Here is a 21,181-nt window from a genome sequence, read left to right on the forward strand (position 1 = left end):
GAGCCATGATCTTGCCATTGCACTCCAGCCTGAGTGACAGAGAGAGACTCTGTCTCAAAAATATAAAAGTTTTGAGTGTGAAAATTCAAGCTCAATTCCATTTGTTGGTTGTCTTGAGTGTCTGATCACATAGAATATAAAGATGTTTTGATAGTTGGGACAGTATTCAGCTACCTGCTATTTAATACATTATTTCAGAAAATATTTACAAAGGGGGCCAGGCACAGTGGCTCATGCCTGTAATCCCAGCACTTTGGGAGGCCGAGGTGGGCAGATTACCTGAGGTCAGGTGTTCAAAACCAGCCTGGCCAAACATGGCGAAACCACATCTCTACTAAATATACAAAAAATTAGCCAGGTGTGGTGGTGTGTGCCTGTAGTCCCAGCTACTCAGGAGGCTGAGGCACAAGAATCACTTGAACCCGGGAGGCGTGGGGTTGCAGTGAGCCGAGATCACACCACTGCACTCCGGCCTGGTGACAGAGTGAGACCGCATCTAAAAAAACAACAACAAAAAAGAAAATATTTCCAAAGGACCTTCTGGGTCCAAGAACCTCATGTCCAATACAAGGGTGCACACGTGGGTGAGACACAGCAGCTGCCCTCCGGGAGCCCACAGTGGAGGAGTTTCCCTTCAGTCTTCTTTTATTCCAAGCAAGCGGCAAAACTACTTTACTCTTAATACAAACCACTTCCTTTTATCACAGGACGCTCCCCAAGCTCTGCAACTGTGGCTCCTGAGGAAGGGAGTGGAACTGATAATCTGTTCCTCCCTGTTGTGTTCAGTATGGGTTTTTTTTTTTTTCCTTTTGCTGGCTTTGTTTTCCTGTCCCTATGATGATTATAATTCACTCTGCAAATTAGATCACCTTTCCCACGCAGAATCCCTTTGACTTCTGTTCTAGATATCCATTACATTTTTGTAGTTTTCGGACACACTATGCGTGCCGATTTGCCCTCTAGGTGACAGCAGGCTGTGGCTGTGGAGACAGAGCCGAGGTGAATTCTCACGGACCGTCACTGGGTTACTCCTGGAGTAAGTAATTCCCTAGAGCTCCTTCTGTGCAGATCGTTAGAAATAGATATTGAGGCCAGGCGAGGTGGCTCATGCCTGTAATCCCAGCACTTTGGGAGGCTGAGGCGGGCAGATCACGAGGTCAAGAAATCAAGACCATCCTGGCCAACATGGTGAAACCTTGTCTCTACTAAAAATACAAAAATTAGCCAGGCGTGGTGGCATGTGCCAGTAGTCCCAGCTACTCAGGAGGCTGAGGCAGGAGAATCACTTGAATCCGTGAAACGGAGGTTGCGGTGAGCCGAGATCGTGCCACTGCACTCCAGCCTGCTGACAGAGCAAGACTCCATCTCAAAAAAAAAAAAAAAAAAGAAAAAGAAATAGATATTGAACACCTGCTACATAGCAGGGATTGTGCTAGAAGTAGGGGTGCAAAGATTAGGCAAATATGTTCCCTAGCCTCACAAAGCATACAGTCTAGTAGGTGAGACAGACACGTAAAAAGTTTCAACAGCACAGATAATCAGGGCTACAGCAGAATTGGGCCCAAGATGCTGTGGGAATCTAGAGGTGAATGGGTTTCATGAAGGAAGAGCTTCTTCTCCCATTTATAACTCATTTTAGCCTAATCTTCCAAACAGTCATGCATCTAAGAGCTGGTGATCCAGAAAATACCTTCGTGTTAGTTATGAATTACTGTTAGAATCCTTCCAGTGTTTGCACCTGCCCTGTGCTCAGGTAACATAAAACAGTGATATAATTCGATGTCTACTTCCTCTTGTATTTGTCTGTTTTTAAGTGTTCCACAATTTTCATATACTGTTTCATCATTCTCAGAGGAATATTTTGATTGATAAATGTTTATTTAGTAAGACCTAAAAATCGAATCTCAGTAGTTTGAGCTTATGATATACAAGATGCAGCTCTAACATTTAAATTGGAAGGGAAATATCAAAAAGACACCTGCACTCCTGTTTGTTGCAACACTGTTTACAATAGCTAAGATGTGGAAGCAACCTAAGTGTCCATCACCAGACAAATAGATAAAGAAAATGTGATATATATACACAATGGAGTACTAATCAGCTGTAAAAAAGAATGAGATCTTGTCATTTACAACAACATGGGTGGAACTGGAGATCATTATGTTAAGTGAAATAAGCCAGGCACAGAAAGACAAACTTCACGTGTTCTCACTTATTTGTGGGCTCTAAAAATCCAATCGCTTGAACTCGGAGAGAGTAAAGGATGGCTACCAGAGGCTGGGAAGCGTGGTGAGGGGTTGGGAGGCAGTGAAGATGGTTAATAGGTACAAAAAACTAGAATGAATAAGACCCACTAGGTTTTTTGTTGTTGTTGTTGTTTTGAGACAGAGTCTCACTCTGTCACCCAGGCTGGAGTGCAGTGGCATGATCTCGGCTCACTGCAACCTCCGCCTCCTAGGTTCAAGCAATTCTCCTTCCTCAGCCTCCAGAATAGCTGGTATTATAGGCATGCGCCACCACGCCCGGCTAATGTTTGTATTTTTAGTACAGACTGGGTTTCACCATGTTGACCAGGCTGGTCTCGAACTCCTGACCTCAAGTGATCCACCTGCCTTGGCCTCCCAAATGTTCAGATTACAGGCATGAGCCACGGTGCCTGGCCACTATTTGATAGCATAATAGGGTGACTATAGTCAATAATAACTTGATTGTATATTTTTAAATAACTTAAAGAGTATAATTAGATTGTTTGTAACTGAAAGGATCAATGCTTGAGGGCACGGCTACCCCAATCCCCATGACGTGCCTAGTTCACATTACATGCCTATATCAAAACATCTCATGTACCCCATAAATATATACACCGAGTATGTACCACAAATATTTTAAATAATTTTTAAAATAAAAAAATAAATTGTAAGGGAAAGAAAATTATGAATTTAGAAATGTAAAAGGTCTCAGGTAAGGAAGGAATGAGAGGATCATGCAGAACCTCCCATCATTGCTGGGACTAGAACAGAAGCCCTACCTTTTCCCAACACCCTATCCACCTGTCCGTCACCTCTCAGCTTTTGTGAGACTCTGTCTGTGCTATGAAACTGAAGATCTAATTCAGTGCTGTTTGCATTGTCTTGCCTCCTGGATCAGAGTTTGCAGTTGTTGAGAAAAGGGATGGTTGGTTATGTCTTGATCCCCCCAAGAGCATTTGGGGCATAGGACACGGGAACTGGCCAGCCTGGTTCACTCTTCTCGATTAGCTGGACAGTGGCATGTCATGTGGGTAATAGGAAGGGGTGGGGACTTCCCCGGGATATTCTGCTCCTGATCAGAAGCTCCAGTGATGTGGGGGGAGCCCCAGCACCAGAGCATGCTGGGAGGGCGTGCAGGGTGGGGCGGGTGCCCGTTTGGCCTCTGCTATCTATCTGGGGGATGCATCCAAAGGCAACTGTTCCTTATCTGCTCTTGTTGGGAGCAAGGAAGGGCCAATTTGTTCAATGATCTGTATAGAGCCAGTCCCTCTGGCCAGAGTTCAAGACAGTATTGCCTCACTCTATATAGAGATTGTATCTTGGTTAGCTCTTCATTCATGGCAAGACCAATGTTTCTCTAAATTAATCCTGGGTATTGTTTAAAAGCAACTAAAAATGATGAAATTGTAAAACTTTGAAATTCCCTGAATGTAACGACAAGCAAACTAACATTGTTATATTGGTCGATGCTCCTGGCCAGAAGAGAGAATATTAGCAGGGATAAAAGGCACAGGCCACGTGCATTTTCCACCCCAGTGCTGAGAACATGATTGGGGGAAAAAGGGAGGTGGCCACAGCCCATCCATCACACAGTCTCTGCCCATCTACTTGCTTTTTTCTTTTTCTTTTTTTTTTTTTTTTTTTTTGAGACAGAGTCTTGCTTTGTCACCCAGACTGGAGGGCGGCGGTGCAATCTCAGCTCATTGCAACCTCCACCTCCCAGGTTCAAGTGATTCTCCTGCCTCAGCCTCCTGAGTAGCTGGGATTACAGGCACCTGCCACCAAGCCCAGCTAATTTGTTTGTATTTTTAGTAGAGACGGGGTTTCACTATGTTGGCCAGGCTGGTTTTGAACTACTGACCTTAAGTGATCTGCCCGCCTCAGCCTCCCAAAGTGCTGGGATTACAGGTGCGAGCCACCACACCTGGCCCCAGCTACTCACTTTCTTTTTTTTTTTTTTCTTTTTTCTTTTTTTGAGACAAAGTCTTGCTCTTGTCCCCCAGGCTGGAGTGCGATGGCACAATCTCAGCTCACTGCAACCTCTGCCTCCTGGGTTCAAGCGATTCTCTTGCCTCAGTCTCCTGAGTAGCTGGGATTACAGGTGCCTACCACCACGCCCGGCTAATTTTTGTATTTTTAGTAGAGATGGGGTTTCACCCTGTTGGCCAGGCTGGTTTGAAACACTCCTGACCTTAAGTGATCTGCCCGCCTCAGCCTCCCAAAGTGCTGGGATTACAGGTGCGAGCCACCACACCTGGCCCCAGCTACTCACTTTCTTTTTTTTTTTTTTCTTTTTTCTTTTTTTGAGACCAAGTCTTGCTCTTGTCCCCCAGGCTGGAGTGCAATGGCACGATCTCAGCTCACTGCAACCTCTGCCTCCTGGGTTCAAGCGAGTCTCTTGCCTCAGTCTCCTGAGTAGCTGGGATTACAGGTGCCTACCACCACGCCCGGCTAATTTTTGTATTTTTAGTAGAGATGGGGTTTCACCCTGTTGGCCAGGCTGGTTTCGAACTCCTGACCTTAAGTGATCTGCCCGCCTCAGCCTCCCAAAGTGCTGGGATTACAGGTGTGAGCCACCATGCCCGGCCTCAGCTACTTGCTTTCTATTGGGATGAACTTCATGGTTAATACAGTCAGTTAGTGACTGCAACTTTTGAACTTTTTGTTCGTAGTGAAAAATATTTTAAGTAATGCTTACCCCATTATGTTTCTTGCCATTTGAAAAAAAATCTCCCTTCAGACAGAATGCAGAATAAAATATGATAGAAAATCTGTACAGATCCACAGGCTGATTTATGCTAATAGGTTACAGAGAAAGAAAGTCTTCTAAACCCTGTGAAAGGTTAACAGTTCTCTTTTATTTTTCCCTGTGTGCTATTTGATGATTTCCCTGTGAACTTTGATGATTTATTGCCAGAATTCCAAACATAATATGTGAATTTCACAAAAATGGATGAAAGGTATCTATTTTTCATTGGTAGAGGAAGCCAAAACATCCCTTCCTCACCGCACTAAAAGCTGTTGTTTACATTAAGCAAACCTCAAATGTGAACATATTTTTACGCAAATGCATTTAATGGGTGAATATTTTCTTTGGGACAGTATTCTTCACTCCATCTGGAGAGTCTGGCATTCCGTAATCACCAGGTGATGACGGCTGCCCTGACAGTGGCTGGTGGCAGCACATACCCCCTGAGCCTCTCCACGATGTGAGCCGAGGGCATCATGTGACCATTTTCAGAGGGGAAGACAGTTCTGGAAGCTAAAGGTCACCTAGTCAGCCTCGTTGGGTGATTGATGACTCAGCTGGGTTCAGGGAGGTGGACCCGAGGCAGAGCCTCTAGAAGGCAGCGGTGGGCAGGGTGGTTCAGGCAGGTGGCACCTGGGCAAAGGTGCAGACGTGGAATCCTGAAAGCAATTCTCAGCACTGCTGCATTTCCAGGAGGTAGAAGAACGGTGACAAATGCACAATCGGGTAGGGACAAATGTGGAAGGGCTGGAACAGTGTGTTCAGGAGACTGGGCTTCAATCTGGAGGTCTCAGGAAGTGGTTTAAGATGTTTCAGTGAAAGCATGATACAGACTAACCCAGGAAGAACCGCTGCTTTGTCACTATACCCCTATGGAAATACCGTTCGCTTTGCTAGTTGAAATAGCCCATCATTGTCTGGGACTCACCCAGTTAGATTTGTTTGGACTCCACAAAGTATTCTTGACCATACAATCGTGGTCGAGGACTCCCTGCATGAGCTGCCTTCATGGCTACAGGGAGAGCACACCGAAGTGGATGTCACACCCAGCACACATGCCACTGGCTTGGCCCTGCTCCCTGCACCCTGCAGCCTGAGCCACACTGGCTGCCTGTCGTTCCTGGAATGTGCCAACATGTTTCAGTCCTGGAGCCTTTGCACTTGGTGTTCTCTTTGCTGGAACATTCTCCCCCAAGACATTTACACAGCTTGCCCCCTCATTCCCTGAGGTTATCTCCTGCCCCCTAATCAGTGAGGCCTTCCCTGGCCCCACCCTGGACACTCCACACGTGCATTCGTTTCGTTGTTCACCATCTGTGTCCCACTTACAAGGGAGGCTCCCTGAGAGCAGGGATCTGATTTTTGTTTGTTGTTGTTGTTGCTGTTTTGAGGTGGAGTCTCGCTTTGTCGCCCAGGCTGGAGTGCAGTGGTGTGACCTCAGCTCACTGCAACCTCCGCCTCCCGTGTTCAAGTGATTCTCCTGCCTCAGCCTCTGAGTAGCAGGGATTACAGGTGCCCGCCACCATGCCCAGCTAATTTTTGTATTTTTATTAGAGACGGAGTTTCATCATGTTGGTCAAGCTGCTCTCCAACTCCTGACCTCGTGATCCGCACACCTCAGCCTCCCAAAGTGCTGGGATTACAGGCATGAGCCACCACTCCTGACCCTGTTTTTCGTTTGTTTTTGGTTTTGGTTTTGGTTTTTTTTTTTTTTTTTTTTGAGACATGGTCTCACTCTGTCGCATCGGCTAGAGTGTGGTGGCACAATCTCGGCTCACTGCAACCTCCACCTCCCAGGTTCAAGTGATTCTCCTGCCTCAGCCTCCTGAGCAGCTGGGATTACAAAGCACATCCCATCTATTTTTAGTAGAGATGGGATTTTGCCATGTTGGCCAGGCTGGTCTCAAACTCCTGACCCCAAGTGATCCGCCCGCCTCGGCCTCCCAAAGTGCTGGGATTACAGGTGTGAGCCACCGTGCCCGGCCCAGGGATCTGTTTTTGTCTCCGCTGTGTCCCCAGCACCTCAAACATATCGTATGGAGCTGCGACAGCTGCACAGTCAGTGATGACAGAGTGATTCCTGGCCCCGTGGGCTATGGCTCCTTCAACATTTTGTTGTTTAAAGATTTTTCACTTTCTCAGTGTGCTGATCAAGAGACAAGCCTAGAGGAGAGGCTCAGCAGTGTTCCTGTTTAGATGATGAATTCAGGCGTATCTTGGATGGTAAATGACATTGCATTTAAAAGCAAGCAAGTGGCCAGGCACAGTGGCTCACACCTGTAATCAAAGCACTCTAGAAGGCCGAGGCGGGCGGATCACCTGAAGTCAGGAGTTCAAGACCAGCCTGGCCAGCATGGTGAAAACTCGTCTCTACTAATAATACAAAAAAACTAGCTGGGCATGGTGGCAGGTGCCTATAATCCCAACCACTCAGAAGGCTGAGGCAGGAGAATTGCTTGAACCCAGGAGGCGGAGGTTGCAGCGAGCTGAGATCGCACCACTGCACTCCAGCCTAGGCGACAAGAGCAAGACTCTATCTCAAAAATAAGAAAATAAAAAATTATTAAAATTAAAAATTAAAACAAACGGCCAGGCGCAATGGCTCACGCCTGTAATCCCAGCACTTTGGGAGGCCGAGGCGAGCAGAATACAAGGTCAGGAGATCGAGACCATCCTGGCTAACACAGTGAAACCCGTCTCTACTAAAAAAAAGAAATACAAAAAATTAGCCGGTCATGGTGGCGGATACCTGTAGTCCCAGCTACTCAGGAGGCTGAGGCAGGAGAATGGCCTGAACCTGGGAGGCGGAGCTTGCAGTGAGCCGAGACTGCGCCACTGCACTCCAGCCTGGGTGAGAAACTGAGACTCTGTCTCAAAAAAATAAAAAATAAAAAATAAAATAAATAAATAATAAAAAAATAAAAACAAACAAGTGAACGTTGTTATACATCAGTCTTACCAATTGTTCCTCTTTCCTCCTGGTAGCTTGGAGCTGGGCGGCACAACCAGCACCATCCAGTCGCGATGGTGGACACGGAAAGCCCGCTCTGCCCCCTCTCCCCACTCGAGGCTGGCGATCTAGAGAGCCCGTTATCTGAAGAATTCCTGCAAGAAATGGGAAACATCCAAGAGATTTCGCAATCCATCGGCGAGGATAGTTCTGGAAGCTTTGGTTTTACGGAATACCAGTATTTAGGAAGCTGTCCTGGCTCAGATGGCTCAGTCATCACGGGTAAGTGTACTGTTTCCTAGAAAGTTTCATTTACAAATGTTTCTTCCTCCAAGAAAACTGTTCCTTTTTTTTTTTTTTTTTTTTGAGACAGAGTCTTGGTTTGTCGCCCAGGCTGGAGTGCAGTGGCGTGATCTCGGCTCACTGCAAGCTCCGCCTCCCGGTTTCACGCCATTCTCCTGCCTCAGCCTCCCGAGTAGCTGGGAGTACAAGCGCCCGCCACCACGCCCGGCTAATTTTTGTATTTTTAGTAGAGACGGGGTTTCACTGTGTTAGCCAGGATGGTCTCGATCTCCTGACCTCATGATCCGCTGCCTCCGCCTCCCAAAGTGCTGGGATTACAGGCGTGAGCCACCGCGCCCGGCTGAAAACTGTTCTCTTTAGCTGGAAAAGAAGTCACACTTTTTTGCAAAGAAAGCTTCAGACGTGTTAAAGCCTGATCTCCAGTGCCGCTGGGCCCCGGAAGGCGCGTGTCACGGCTCATGGTGCCCCCTCTTGTGAAAGCCATGCACACATCAAACAGTGCTTGAGATTCAGTCACGGGGAGCAGCTAAAGTGTACAGACCCTACCTCAGCAAGCCCACGGGGGACAGCTAGACATTTTAAAGAGGAGACATGTGCAAGGGTCTGCAGAGAGGTACTGTTGGTAAGACGGAAGGATGGGAAACAAGCTGTACATGTGTCAAAGGGAAACAGATAAATTGGGATGCGTTTATACAGTGGTATACTTCATAGCAATTTAAAAGAACAGACTAGGCTGGGCGCGGTGGCTCACGCCTATAATCCCAGCACTTTGAAAGGCCAAGGCAGGTGGATCACTTGAGGTCAGGAGCTTGAGACCAGCCTGACCAACATGGTGAGGCCCTGTCTATACAAAAAAATTTTTAAATTAAAAAAAAATTAGCCAGGCATGGTGGCACATGACTGTGGTCCTAGCTACTCAGGATGCTGAGGCAGGAGGACCACTTGAGCCCAGGAGCTTGAGGCTGCCATGAGCTATGACCGCCACTGCACTCTAGCCTGGGTGACAGTGAGACCCTGTCTAAAAAAGAAAATTTTTTTAAGCAACATTGAATGAAAATAAACAAGCTTAATGATATATTTTTTATGATCCAATTAATGTAAAATCTTTTATTTTTTATTTTTTGAGACAGAGTTTTGCTCTTGTTGCCCAGGCTGGAGTGCAGTGGTGCGATCTCAGCCTACTGTAACCTCCATCTTCCGAGTTCGAGCAGTTCTCCTGCCTCAGCCTCCCTAGTAGCTAGGATTACAGGTGCCCGCCACCATGCCCGGCTAATTTTTGTATTTTTAGTAGAGATGGGGTTTCACCATGTTGACCAGGCTGGTCTCAAACTCCTGACATCAGGTGGTCCGCCTGCCTCAGCCTCCCAAAGTGCAGGGATCACAGGGGTGAGCCACTGCACCCGGCCCATGTAAAATCTTTAACACTAAACAATCTAGTACATCACTGGTGGAAACAGACATACACATATTGCAAAGGGCATCTCAGCTTTAAGGACTCAGTTGCCTCCTGAGCAAGATGGAGGGAGAATTGGGGAGGGGTCCCATGGGGACTCTAATTCTCTCTAGGTTGTATATTTTTAAAAGACTTCAGCAGTGTGATAAACCTGAGTGGTGTGTACATGGGTATTACAGTCATGTTGCTTAATGACAGGGACAGGTTGTGAGAAATGCATCCTTAGGCGATTTCATCACTGTGTGAAAGTCATAGAGTACACTTAAACCCCGACGGTACAGCCTGCTGCACATCGAGGCTCTGAGGTGCAACCTGTTGCTCCCAGGCACGGACCTGTACAGCGTGTTACTGTACTGAACAGCGTAGGCCCCTGTGACACAATGGTAAGTATTTGTGCATCTAAACATACCAAAACATATAATAGAAAAGGTTACAGCAAAAATACAGTATTATCATCTTATGGGACCATGATACCACAGTTGAACTTATGGTCTATTGTTGACCAAAATGTCGCTGTGCAGTGGGTGACTATACAGAAATAAGCTCAGAGAAATTAAGTAACTTGGCTGGGCGCGGTGGCTCACGCCTGTAATCCCACCAGTTTGGGAGGCTGAGGCAGGTGGATCACCCAAGGTCAGGAGTTCAAGACCAGTCTGGCCAACATGGCAAAACCCCATCTCCACTAAAGAATACAAAACATTAGCTGGGCGTGGTGGCAGGTGCCTATAATCCCAGCTACTCTACTCAGGAGGCTGAGGCAGGGAGAATTGCTTGAACCCAGGAGGCAGAGGTTGCAGCGAGCAGAGATCACGCCACTGCACTCTAGCTTGGGCGACAGAGTGAGGCTCCATCTCAAAAAAAAAAAAAAAAAAAAAAAAAAAAGTCAGGGCATGGTGGCTCACGCCTGTAATCCCAGCACTTTGGGAGGCTGAGGCGGGCGGATCACTTGAGGTCAGGAGTTAAAGACCAGCCTGGTCAACATGGTGAAACCCCATCTCTACTGAAAATACAAAAATTAGCCAGGCGTGGTGGTGCACACCTGTAATGCCTGGGCAACAGAGCAAGACTCCCTCTCAAAAAAAAAAAAAAAAAAAAAATAGAAAGTAAGTAACCTGCCACGGTTCATACAGCCAGAAAGACACAGCGCCAGGCCTGGACCCCGCCTCTCAGCTGGCCCTAGAGGGCTATTCTCTGCATGCTGGCATGATTGCACCTTGTAAAAGGTGGCAGTGTTCTCAGCTTAGTCAATAATCAGGAATTGCAAGAGGCAAGTGAGCCCCTGAGGACTCTGGGGGGACTTTGTGACCGAGCAGCTTTGGGAGTGACCCTGACAGACCTTTACAGATGGTGCAAGTTTTGACTCCCTTTCTCCTGGCGCTTTAAGCAGAGGATAAGCACTGTGGAAAGAGTGAAGGTGTAGGGAGATGATGGCCCCCAGAGCAGTGGGGAAGGGGACAGGGAGGCTGGAGGAGAGCAAGGAAAAGGCTCTGCCTCAGGTGGCGCCTTGAGTGGCCTGGGTAGGTTGCCTTGCAGCGAACCCGGGTTAATGGCCTTGACAATGACTGTGTTGCTTCCTGAGCACTGCAGGCTGCCCACACACCTCACACCTCAGCTTGCCTAAGCCCAGAGCAGCCTTGTGAGGTCGTTGTTATGTTTATTTAAGGAAGGAGGAAAGGAGGCAGGTCCCAGGACATCCTGACGTGCTGGAGATCACCAGCCCAGAACTCAGCTCTTAACCCCACAACGTGGGACCTTTCTTCACCCATCACAGACACAGCCCATGCTGGTTCACCGTTTTCCTATAATGACTATTTGTGCTATTTATCAGAAAAATCTTTTCCTTATGGATTTGAAAAGATTTAGCTTGCTTTTGTTTGTTTTTCTTTTTTGCCTTTCTCTTCTTTTTTAAGGCAGGCAGGCTCCCCGAGCCCCACCCCCAGGGTAAAAAATATAGTTCATTGTCTAGTAAAAGAGTTCAGAGATACACTTTTTCTCTTTGGGTAAGATATACTCTAGAGCTTGTTCTGAAATATGGAATTTGTGTGAGCTGCAGGAGTGGGTGGGTGTGTGGCTCTAGCTCTGGAAAGTTCTTTCCTGGCAGTGGCCAGGAGGGCTGCCCAGCCCCCTCCTGTCTCCCCCAGCAGCTTAAACACAGGACCCCTGGTCCTCATGCAGGAGGGAACCCTGCTCTTCTAATTAGACTCAGGGGTCCTTTTCTAAAAGTAGTGTCTTTTAGGTCATTGTCAAGAACTATAATCTAAAATGTATTTTTAACTCATCTGGAAGTTGTGACAGAGGTAAGGCTTGAGAATTTCCTGCATACTAGCCTTGTGGTCTATATAATCCATTAAAAGCCACATTTAACTCAATTCCACAGACTGAACTGTGCTTCCTATCTAAATAAATTAAGAGCAGGCCGGGCACGGTGGTCACGCGTGTAATCCCAGCACTTTGGAAGGTCGAGGTGGGTGGATCACCTGAGGTCAGGAGTTCGAGACCAACCTGGCCAACATGGTGGAACCTCATCTCTACTAAAAATACAAAAAAAAATAGCTGGCATGGAGGTGTGCACCTCTTAAACTTAAGGACATATTTCTTATGATCCAATTAATGTAAAATATGTTATTTTTTATTTTTTAATTTTTTGAGACAGAGGCTCACTCTGTTGCCCAGGTTGGAGTGCAGTGGTGCGATCTCGGCCTGTGATCCCAGCTACTCAGGAGGCTGAGGCAGGAGAGTCGCTTGAACCCAGGAGGCGGAGGTTGCAGTGAGCCAAGATCACACAACTGCACTCCAGCCTGGGCAACAGAGTGAGACTCCGTCTTTAAATAAATAAATAGCAAGGGTTCAGGGGAGGAGAAAGAGGGTTCCAAATTTGTTTTGAACCAATTCCAAGGAACTTTATGGCAAAAAGAAAAAAAAGGGGAACTTACAAAAAGTGACCACACTGAAGCGTCCTGGTCACCCATCCCTGGTTTTGACCACCAGCCTTTAAAGTAGCAAGTGGGTGATAACCCATTTCTTATTTCCCCCTCAGCGTTTCCTCACTGTTATTCATACATGTGGTCATTTGTACTCATCTCACAATTCTTAAAACCTCTTTGCTTACTTCCAGGTTTTACTGTACTGTTACTGCGAAGTCTGAGAGATGAGGTCATTTAAGATTATTTCTTATTTGTAAATTAGATCGTTCATATTTGTACCTAATCTGATCTTTTGGGTAATATTCCTAGTTATGTAGACTGGTCTCTCAGAAGAGCCGGATATTAAATGCACTTACTTTAAACTTTACACCCAGGAGACCGGATGGGTGAGGCTGGTTCACTCGGCCAACGTACCATTTTATCCCTGCTTTTTATTCCCGGCTTTATTGCCATAATTGACATACAATAACCTGCACGTATTTAAAGTGTACAATCTGTTGGGCGTACACACACACGCATCTGTGAAACCATCATCACACTCAAAATAGTGATGTAGAATTTTTGCTCCTTAGTTCAACTAAATCTGGGTTCTTGTGTCATGACCAGGAAAAATTAGGCACGTGGACACGTTGAAGGGTGAGGAGAGCAGTATTGGGCGAAAAGGAAAAAAGAAAAAAACTCTCAGCAAAGCTAGAGGGGATCCTGCCAATGGGTTCCCAGCTCACAGACTGATTAGCAGGCCACCACACATGAGCTGGAGGCCAGGCTCCTCCCGCTGCGCAAGGTGAGAACTTCCCGTGGCTCCACCCCATTCTCCCAGTGCACAGGTGGGTTCCCGTCCCTTGCGGGCCTGTCAAGACAAGGGAACCCTGGGCAGGTTCCCTCTTCTGCACAAAAGCATCTGAGGTAAACACTTGTGGGGCAGGTTGCAGATTCTCTGGGGACTCCCCCCTTATCTGCCTCCTGCATCTATCAGTAGTGCCTCTGTCTGTCACCCCTAAAGTTTACTTGTGCTGTTTTCTAATTCCTCTTTCCCCAGCCCCATGCCTCCCTGCCTCCCTCCCCCAGTAAACGATGGATCCACTTTCTATCATTCTAGGTTGCTTTATATTTCCTAGAATTTTATATAAATGGAATCATATAGCACGTACTCTTTCTAGGCTGGCTTCTTTCACTCTGCAGAATGGCTGTGAGGCTCATCTGCATTGCAGCAAGCATCAATAGTTCATTCTTCTTCATCCATCATGTGGACATAGCACAGTTTGCTGATTCACGCACCTGTTGATGAGCATTTAGGTTGTTTCTAGCTTGTGGCTATTACAAATAAAGCTGCTATGAACATTCACGTACAAGTCTGTGTACGGCCCTCTGCTTTCATTTCTCTTGAATAAATACCTAGGAGTATGATGGCTGGAACAGATGGCAGGTGTTTGTGTAACTTTTTAAGAAACTGCCGAAATATTTTCCAACATTTCGGAAAAATCTTAGAAAATGCTGTACTATTTTACATTCCCACTGGCAGTATATGGGTGAGTCCCAGTTCCTCCATACCCTCATCAACATGAGACATGATCAATCTTTTTAATTTTAACCATGTCAGTAGGTGTGTGATGGTCTCTCACTGTGGTGGTTTTTATTTGCACTTTCCTAGTGATGTTGAGCATCTTTTCGTTGCTTATTTTCCATATATCTTCTTTGGTGACATTTCTGTTCAAATCTTTTGCTCATTTTTTAATTGAGTTGCTTTTCTACTATTCACTATTGAACATTATTTATATATTTTGAATACAAATACTTTATCAGACATGTGATCTACAGATATTTTCCCCAGTGTGTGGTTTGTCTTTCTTTTCTTTCTACTAATAGTATCTTAAAAAAAAAAAAAGATTTTTTTGTTTGTTTTGTTTTGTTTTTGAGATAGGGTCTCAATCTGTTGCCCAGGCTAGAGTGCAGTGGTGCGATCATGGCTTACTGCAGCCTTGACCTCTTGGGCTCAGGAAACTCTCCGACCTCAGCTTCCCAAGTAGCTGGGACCACAGGTGTGTACCACCATGCTTGGCTAATTTTTTTTTGTAGATATGGAGACTCATTATGTTGCCAGGGGTGGTCTTGAACTCCTGGACTCAAGCAACCCTCCCACCTCGGCCCCCCAAAGTGCTGGGATTACAGGTGTGAGCCATCATGCCAGACCAGTTCTTAATTTTGATGAAGTCCAATTTATCAATGTCCTTTTTTTATGGATACTTCATTTATTTATTTATTTATTTATTTATTTATTTATTTATTTGAGAGAGGGTCTCACCCTGAGCCCAGGCTGGAGTTCAGTGTCATGATCTCAGCTCACTGCAGCCTCAACCTCCCAGGCCCAGGTAATCCTCCTACTTCAGCCTCCCAAGTAGCTGAGACTACAGGTACCCGCCACCATGCCCGGGTAAGTTTTTTGTATTTTTTTGTAGAGACGGGGTTTCGCCATGTTGCCCAGGTTGGTCTCAAACTCCTGGGCTCAAGTGATCTGCCCATCTCAGCCTCCCAAAGTGTTGGGATTACAGGCGTGAGCCACCATGCCCAGCCATATATATATACACATATATATATATACATATATATATATACACACACACATATATATACACGTATATATATATATATATATATATATATATATATTTTTTTTTTTTTTTTTTTTTTTTTTTTTGAGACAGTCTCACTCTGTTGCCCAGGCTGGAGTGCAGTGGTGCAATCTCAGCTCACGGCAACCTCCTTCTCTGAGGTTCAAGTAATTCTCATGCCTCAGCCTCTTTAGTAGCTGGGATTACAGGCATGTGCTACCAGGCCCGGCTAATTACTGGTCTTATATTTTTGAACTCTGTTTAAAACATTTAGGTGCATAAACATTTAGGCTTGTTATGTTCTGTCGATGAACTGAACCTTTTATTATTATGAAATTGCTGTTTTAATCCGTGGTAAAATTATTTGTTCTGAACACTACTTTGTCTGATATTGATGTAGCCACTGCAGCTTTCTTTTGATTGGTGTTAACGTGGTATATCTTTTCCCATTCTTTTTCTTTTAACTGGTTTGTGTCTTTATATTATGGTTTGACTTAAATCTATTATCTTGCAATTTGTTCTCTTTGGTACATCTTTGTTTTGTTCCCTTTTCCTCTTTTTATGCCTTCTCTTGAATTAATTGAGTCTTTTTTGTTTTGTTTTGTTTTGTTTTGTTTCGTTTAATTTTGTTTTTTGAGACACAGTCTCTCTCTGTCTCCAGGCTGAAGTGCAATGGTGCTATCTCAGTTCACTGCAACCTCTGCCTCCCGGGTTCAAGCAATTCTCCTGCCTCATCCTCCTGAGTAGCTAGGATTACAGGCGAGCACCACCACGCCTGGCTAATTTTTTTTTTTTGTATTTTTAGTAGAGACGGGGTTTCATCATGTTGGTCAGGCTGGTCTCAAACTCCTGACCTTGTGATCTGTCTGCCTCGGCCTCCCAAAGTGCTGGGATTATAGGTGTGAGCCACCGCACCTGGCCTAATTGAGTCATTTTTAAGATTCCACTTTATCTCCTTTGTTGGTTTATTATTTAAAACACCTTCTGGTGTTATTTTAGTAGCTGCTTTAGGGTTTATGGTGCATCTCTCTAATGTCTCCCAGTCTACCTTCCAGTGGTATCATTCTATCTTACAGATATTATAAGAACTTTATGACAGTATACTTTCATTTTTCCCTTCATGCATTTGTGGTAATGTTTCACATAATTTTATTTATTTACCTACAATATAAATATTACAATATGTTATTGTTTTACATAGACAGCTGGTTATATTTTTAAGATAGTAGTAAGAAAAGTTTTTTACATTTACCCACATAATTACCTTTTTTAGTGCTATATACCTTTGTATAAATCCAGATTTCCATCTGCTATCATTTTCCTCCTGCCTGAAAGACTTCCTATGATATTACCTGTAATATGGCTCTACTGGTAACGAATTACTAGCTTTTGTATGTCTGAAAAAGTCTTCATATAACCTTCATTCTAGAAAGTATATGATTCAAAGGGCCAGGCACAGTGGTTCATGCCTGTAATCCCAGCACTTTGGGAGGCCGAGGCGGGTGGATCACCTGAGGTCCAGAGTTCAAGACCAGTCTGACCAATAAGGTGAAACCCTGTCTCTACTAAAAATACAAAAATTAGCTGGGCATGGTGGCTCATGCCTATAGTCCCAGCTACTTGGGAGGCTGAGACAGGAGAATTGCTTGAAACCAGGAGGCAGAGGTTGCAGTGAGCCAAGATCACGCCACTGCACTCCAGCCTGGGTGACAGAGCAAAACTCCATCCCCCTGCAAAAAAAAAGAAAAAGAAAAAGAAAAAAGTATGTGATTCTACATTGGCTTTTTTTTTTTTTTTTTTTTTTTGAGACAGAGTCTCGCTCTATCACCCAGGCTGGAGTGCAGTGGTGCCATCTTGGCTCACTGCACGCTCCACCTCCCAGGTTCACACCATTCTCCTGCCCTAGCCTCCCAAGTAGCTGGGACTACAGGCGCCCACCACCACACCGAGCTAATTTTTTTGTATTTTTTAGTAGAGACGGGGTTTCACCATGTTAGCCAGGATGGTCTCAATCTCCTGACCTCATGATCCGCCCACCTCGGCCTCCCAAAGTGCTAGGATTACAGGCATGAGCCACCGAGCCTGGCCACTTTTTTTCTTTAAATGCTTTTAAGATGTTCCTACTATCTTCTTGTTTTTAATTAATTTATTATTATTATTATTATTATTATTATTATTATTTTTAGAGACAGGGTCTTGCGCTGATGCTGAGGCTGGAATGTGGTAGTGCCATCGTAGCTCATTGCAGTCTCAAACACCTGGGCTCAAGCAATCGTCCTGCCTCAGCCTCCTGAGGAACTAGGACTAGAGGTGTATACCACCATGCCCAGCCAATTTTTAAAATTTTTTGTAGAGGTGGAGACTCACTATGTTGACCAGGCTCCCCTCGAACTCCTGGCCTCAAGCAATCCTCCTACCTCTACCTCCCGAAGTGTTGGGATTACAGGGATTACAAGTGTGAGCCACTGTGCCCGTCCCCACTGTCTTCTGGCTTACATCGTTTCTAAAAGAAACTTGGTGTCATCCTTATTTTTTCTCTACATGTTATATGTCCTCTTTATCTGGTTGCTTTAACTTTATTTATTAATTTTAGTTTAATTTTTAATTGACAAATAATAATTGTATTTTTATGGAGCACAATGTGATGTTTTGGTCTATGTTTACATTGTGGAATGTGTAAATCAAGCTAGTGAACATATCCACCACCTCACACACTTACCATTTTTTGTGTGTGGTGAGAACATGTAAAGGCTGCTCCTTGAGGCCAGGCCCAATCCCAGCACTTTGGGAGGCCGAGGCAAGTGGATCACTTGAGGTCAGGAGTTCAAGACTAGCCTGGCCAACGCGGTGAAACCCCCGTCCCTACTAAAAACACAAAAATCAGCCAGGCGTGGTGGTACACGCCTGTAGTCCTAGCTACTTGAGGCTGAGGCAGGAGAATCACTTGAAACCAAGAGGCAGAAGCTGCAGTGAGCCAAGATCACGCTACTTCACTCCAGCCTGGGCAACAGAGCAAGACTCCATCTCAAAAAAAAAAAAAAAAAAAAAAAAAAGTCTATTCCTTGAGCAATTTTGAAATACACAATACATCATTGTTAATTATGGTCACCATAGTGGGTAGGAGATCACTAAATCTTATTCTTCCTAACTAAAACTTTGTTCCTTTTGACCAACATCTCCCCATTCCCTCCCTCAACCTCAGCCCCTGATAACCACCATTCCACTCTCTACTGCTATGAGTTTGACCTTTTTAGATTTCACATATGAGATCACATGGTATTTGTGTTTCTGTGCCTGGCTTATTTTACTTAGCTTAATACCTTCCAGATTTACCCATGTTGTTGCAAATGGAATTCCTTCTTTTTTAAGGCTGAATAGTATTCGTGTGTGTGTATGTGTGTGTGTGTGTGTGTATCACATTTCTTTATCTCTTCATTCGTTAATGATCATTTAGGATGATTCCACATCAGGCTACTGTGTATAGTGCCACAGTAAACATGGAAGTGTAGACGTCTCTTCAGCATCCTGCTTCCAATCTCTTTGGATATAAACCCAGAAGTGGGATTGCTGGATCATATGTAGTGCTATTTTTGTTTTTTTGAGGAACCTCCATACTTATTTTCCATAATGCTATTCTAATTCACAATACTACCAACAGTGGACATGGGTTCTTTTTTCTCTACATGCTTGCCAACTGCTTGTTATCTTTTATCTTTTTATATATCTGGCTGCTTCTAAATTTTTTTCTTTCTCACCAATTCTGAACCATTTGATGATTTCTTCCTTTATGCTTCTTGTGCTTGAGGTTCATTGAGCATCTGGGATCAATGCACTTATTATTTTCATCAAATTCAGAAGGTTAGGCCATTATTTCTTCAAACTTTTTTGTCCTTCTCTGTCTACCTTTGGGAGTTCCAATTATACATACATTAGGCCACTTGAAGTTGTCATACAGTTCACTAATGCTAAGTTCTTTTTTTAAGTCTTGTTTCTGTGTTTCATTTTGGACACTTTCTATTGCTACTTCTTCAAATTTACTAATTTTTTCTTCTGCAATATCTAATCTGCTCCTAATCCTATCCAGTGTATTAGATATTGTAGTTTTCATAACTAGAAGCATGATTTGGTTGTTTTCACCCATGTATCTATATAACATGTCCAGTCTTTCACTCAGCTTCTTAAACATTTAGAATATGGTCAGAATAACTTTCTTTGCTGTTTTGTTTTAGAGACAGGGTCTCACTTTGTTGCCCAGGCTGGAGTGCAGTGGCATGATCACAGCTCACTGCAGCCCCAACCTCCTGGTCTCAAGGAATCCTCCCACCTCAGCCTCCTATGTAGTTGGGACCACAGGCACACACCACCACCACACCTGGCTAATTTTTAAATTTTTTGAAGAGACAGGGGTCTCACTTTGTTGCCCAGACTGGTCTCAAACTCCTGGGTTCAAACAATCCTCCTGCCTTGGCCTCCCAACGTGTTGGGATTACAGGCATGAACCACTGTACCCAGCCCAGAATAACTTTTTAGAAATGTCTTGAGGCCAAGATTGGGAAATCATCTGAGGTCGGGAGTTCGAGACCAGCCTGACCAACATGGAGAAACCCCGTCTCTACAAAAAATACAAAATTAGCCAGGCACAGTGGCACATGCCTGTAATCCTAGCTACTCAGGAGGCTGAGGCAGGAGAATTGCTTGAACCCGGGAGGCAGAGGTTGAGGTGAGCTGAGATCACACCATCGCACTCCAGCCTGGGCAACAAGAGCAAACCTCCATCTCAAAAAAAAAAGAAAACAACTCTTAGCCACAATTTCTATCATCTGTGTCACTTCTGAGTCCCTTTCTATTCAGTTATTTTTCTCCTTGTCATGGGTCATATTTTTCTGATTCTTCATGTGTCCTGTAATTTTTTTTCTTTTTTTTTTTTTTTGGAGATGGAGTCTTGCTCTCTCACCCAGGCTGGAGTGCGATGGCACAATCTCAGCTCATTGCAACCTCCACCTCCTGGGTTCAAGTGATTCTCCTGCCTCAACCTCCCAAGTAGCTGGGATTACAGGTGCTCACCACCATGCCCAGATAATTTTTTGTGTTTTTAGCAGAGACGGTGTTTCTCTATGATGGCCAAGCTGGTTTTGAACTCTTGACCTCAAGTGATCCGCCCACCTTGGCCTCCCAAAGTGCTAGGATTACAGCCATGAGCCACTGTGCCCAGCCAATTGTTTTCATTGGATGTCACATGTTGGGAATTTTATTGGGTGATGGATATTTTTGATTTCCTGTAAATATTCCTGAACTTTGTTCTGAGATGCAATTAAGTTACTTGGAAAATGTTTGATCCTTTCAGGTCCTGTTTTTCAGCTTCATTAGATGAGACCATCACAGTGTTTATTTTAGAGATAACTGCCCCACTGCTGAGGCAAAACCACTTTGAGCTCTTTACCTGATGCCCCATGACTTCAGCGATCTTCCACTGTAGGAGGCGAGAACAGGACTATATCCAGCTCCATGTGGGTCACAGGCAGCGTTCACTATCATCATTTCAGGTTGCTGCTGAAGTATCCCTTTTTTAGGCTCTCAGTTGACAGAGCAAATACATATATGTATACATACTAACCTATGTATATACAGGAATCTATCGGTATTTCTGTCTGTGGCCATCTGTAGCTGTATTAACCCAAACATGAGTGTGTGCTGATGTCTCCAGCCCTCATCTGTTACCAGAAGGATTGTTCTAGCCTCCTCCACTTGCCTGTCTTCAACTTCACCATTCCTTGAATTCATTGTTCATTTTCAGTATACCTGTACAGTGGCATCAGAATTGTTAACCCACACCCTGTGGGAAAAAAACTTCATCAGCTAGAGCACAGTGTTTATGGGCAGATCCTTTTGCCTTTAGTCTTACAGATTCCAATCATTCCAAATTATTCGGTACAGCGCCTTTCCG

General features: G+C 44.8%; 1 protein-coding gene across 1 annotated transcript in view; it reads left to right on the forward strand.

Moving 5' to 3' along the window:
- PPARA (peroxisome proliferator activated receptor alpha) overlaps positions 1–21,181 on the forward strand; it is a 99,985-nt gene that overhangs the window by 45,673 nt on the left and 33,131 nt on the right. Inside the window, exon 3 of the mRNA XM_003779575.5 lies at positions 7,984–8,230. Within this exon, the coding sequence (XP_003779623.2) occupies positions 8,023–8,230 (208 nt within the window). The 5' untranslated portion in view covers positions 7,984–8,022. The remainder of the gene's footprint in view (positions 1–7,983; positions 8,231–21,181) is intronic.

The sequence above is a fragment of the Pongo abelii genome, chromosome 23 (genome assembly GCF_028885655.2).
Source record: "Pongo abelii isolate AG06213 chromosome 23, NHGRI_mPonAbe1-v2.0_pri, whole genome shotgun sequence".
Taxonomy (NCBI): domain Eukaryota; kingdom Metazoa; phylum Chordata; class Mammalia; order Primates; family Hominidae; genus Pongo; species Pongo abelii.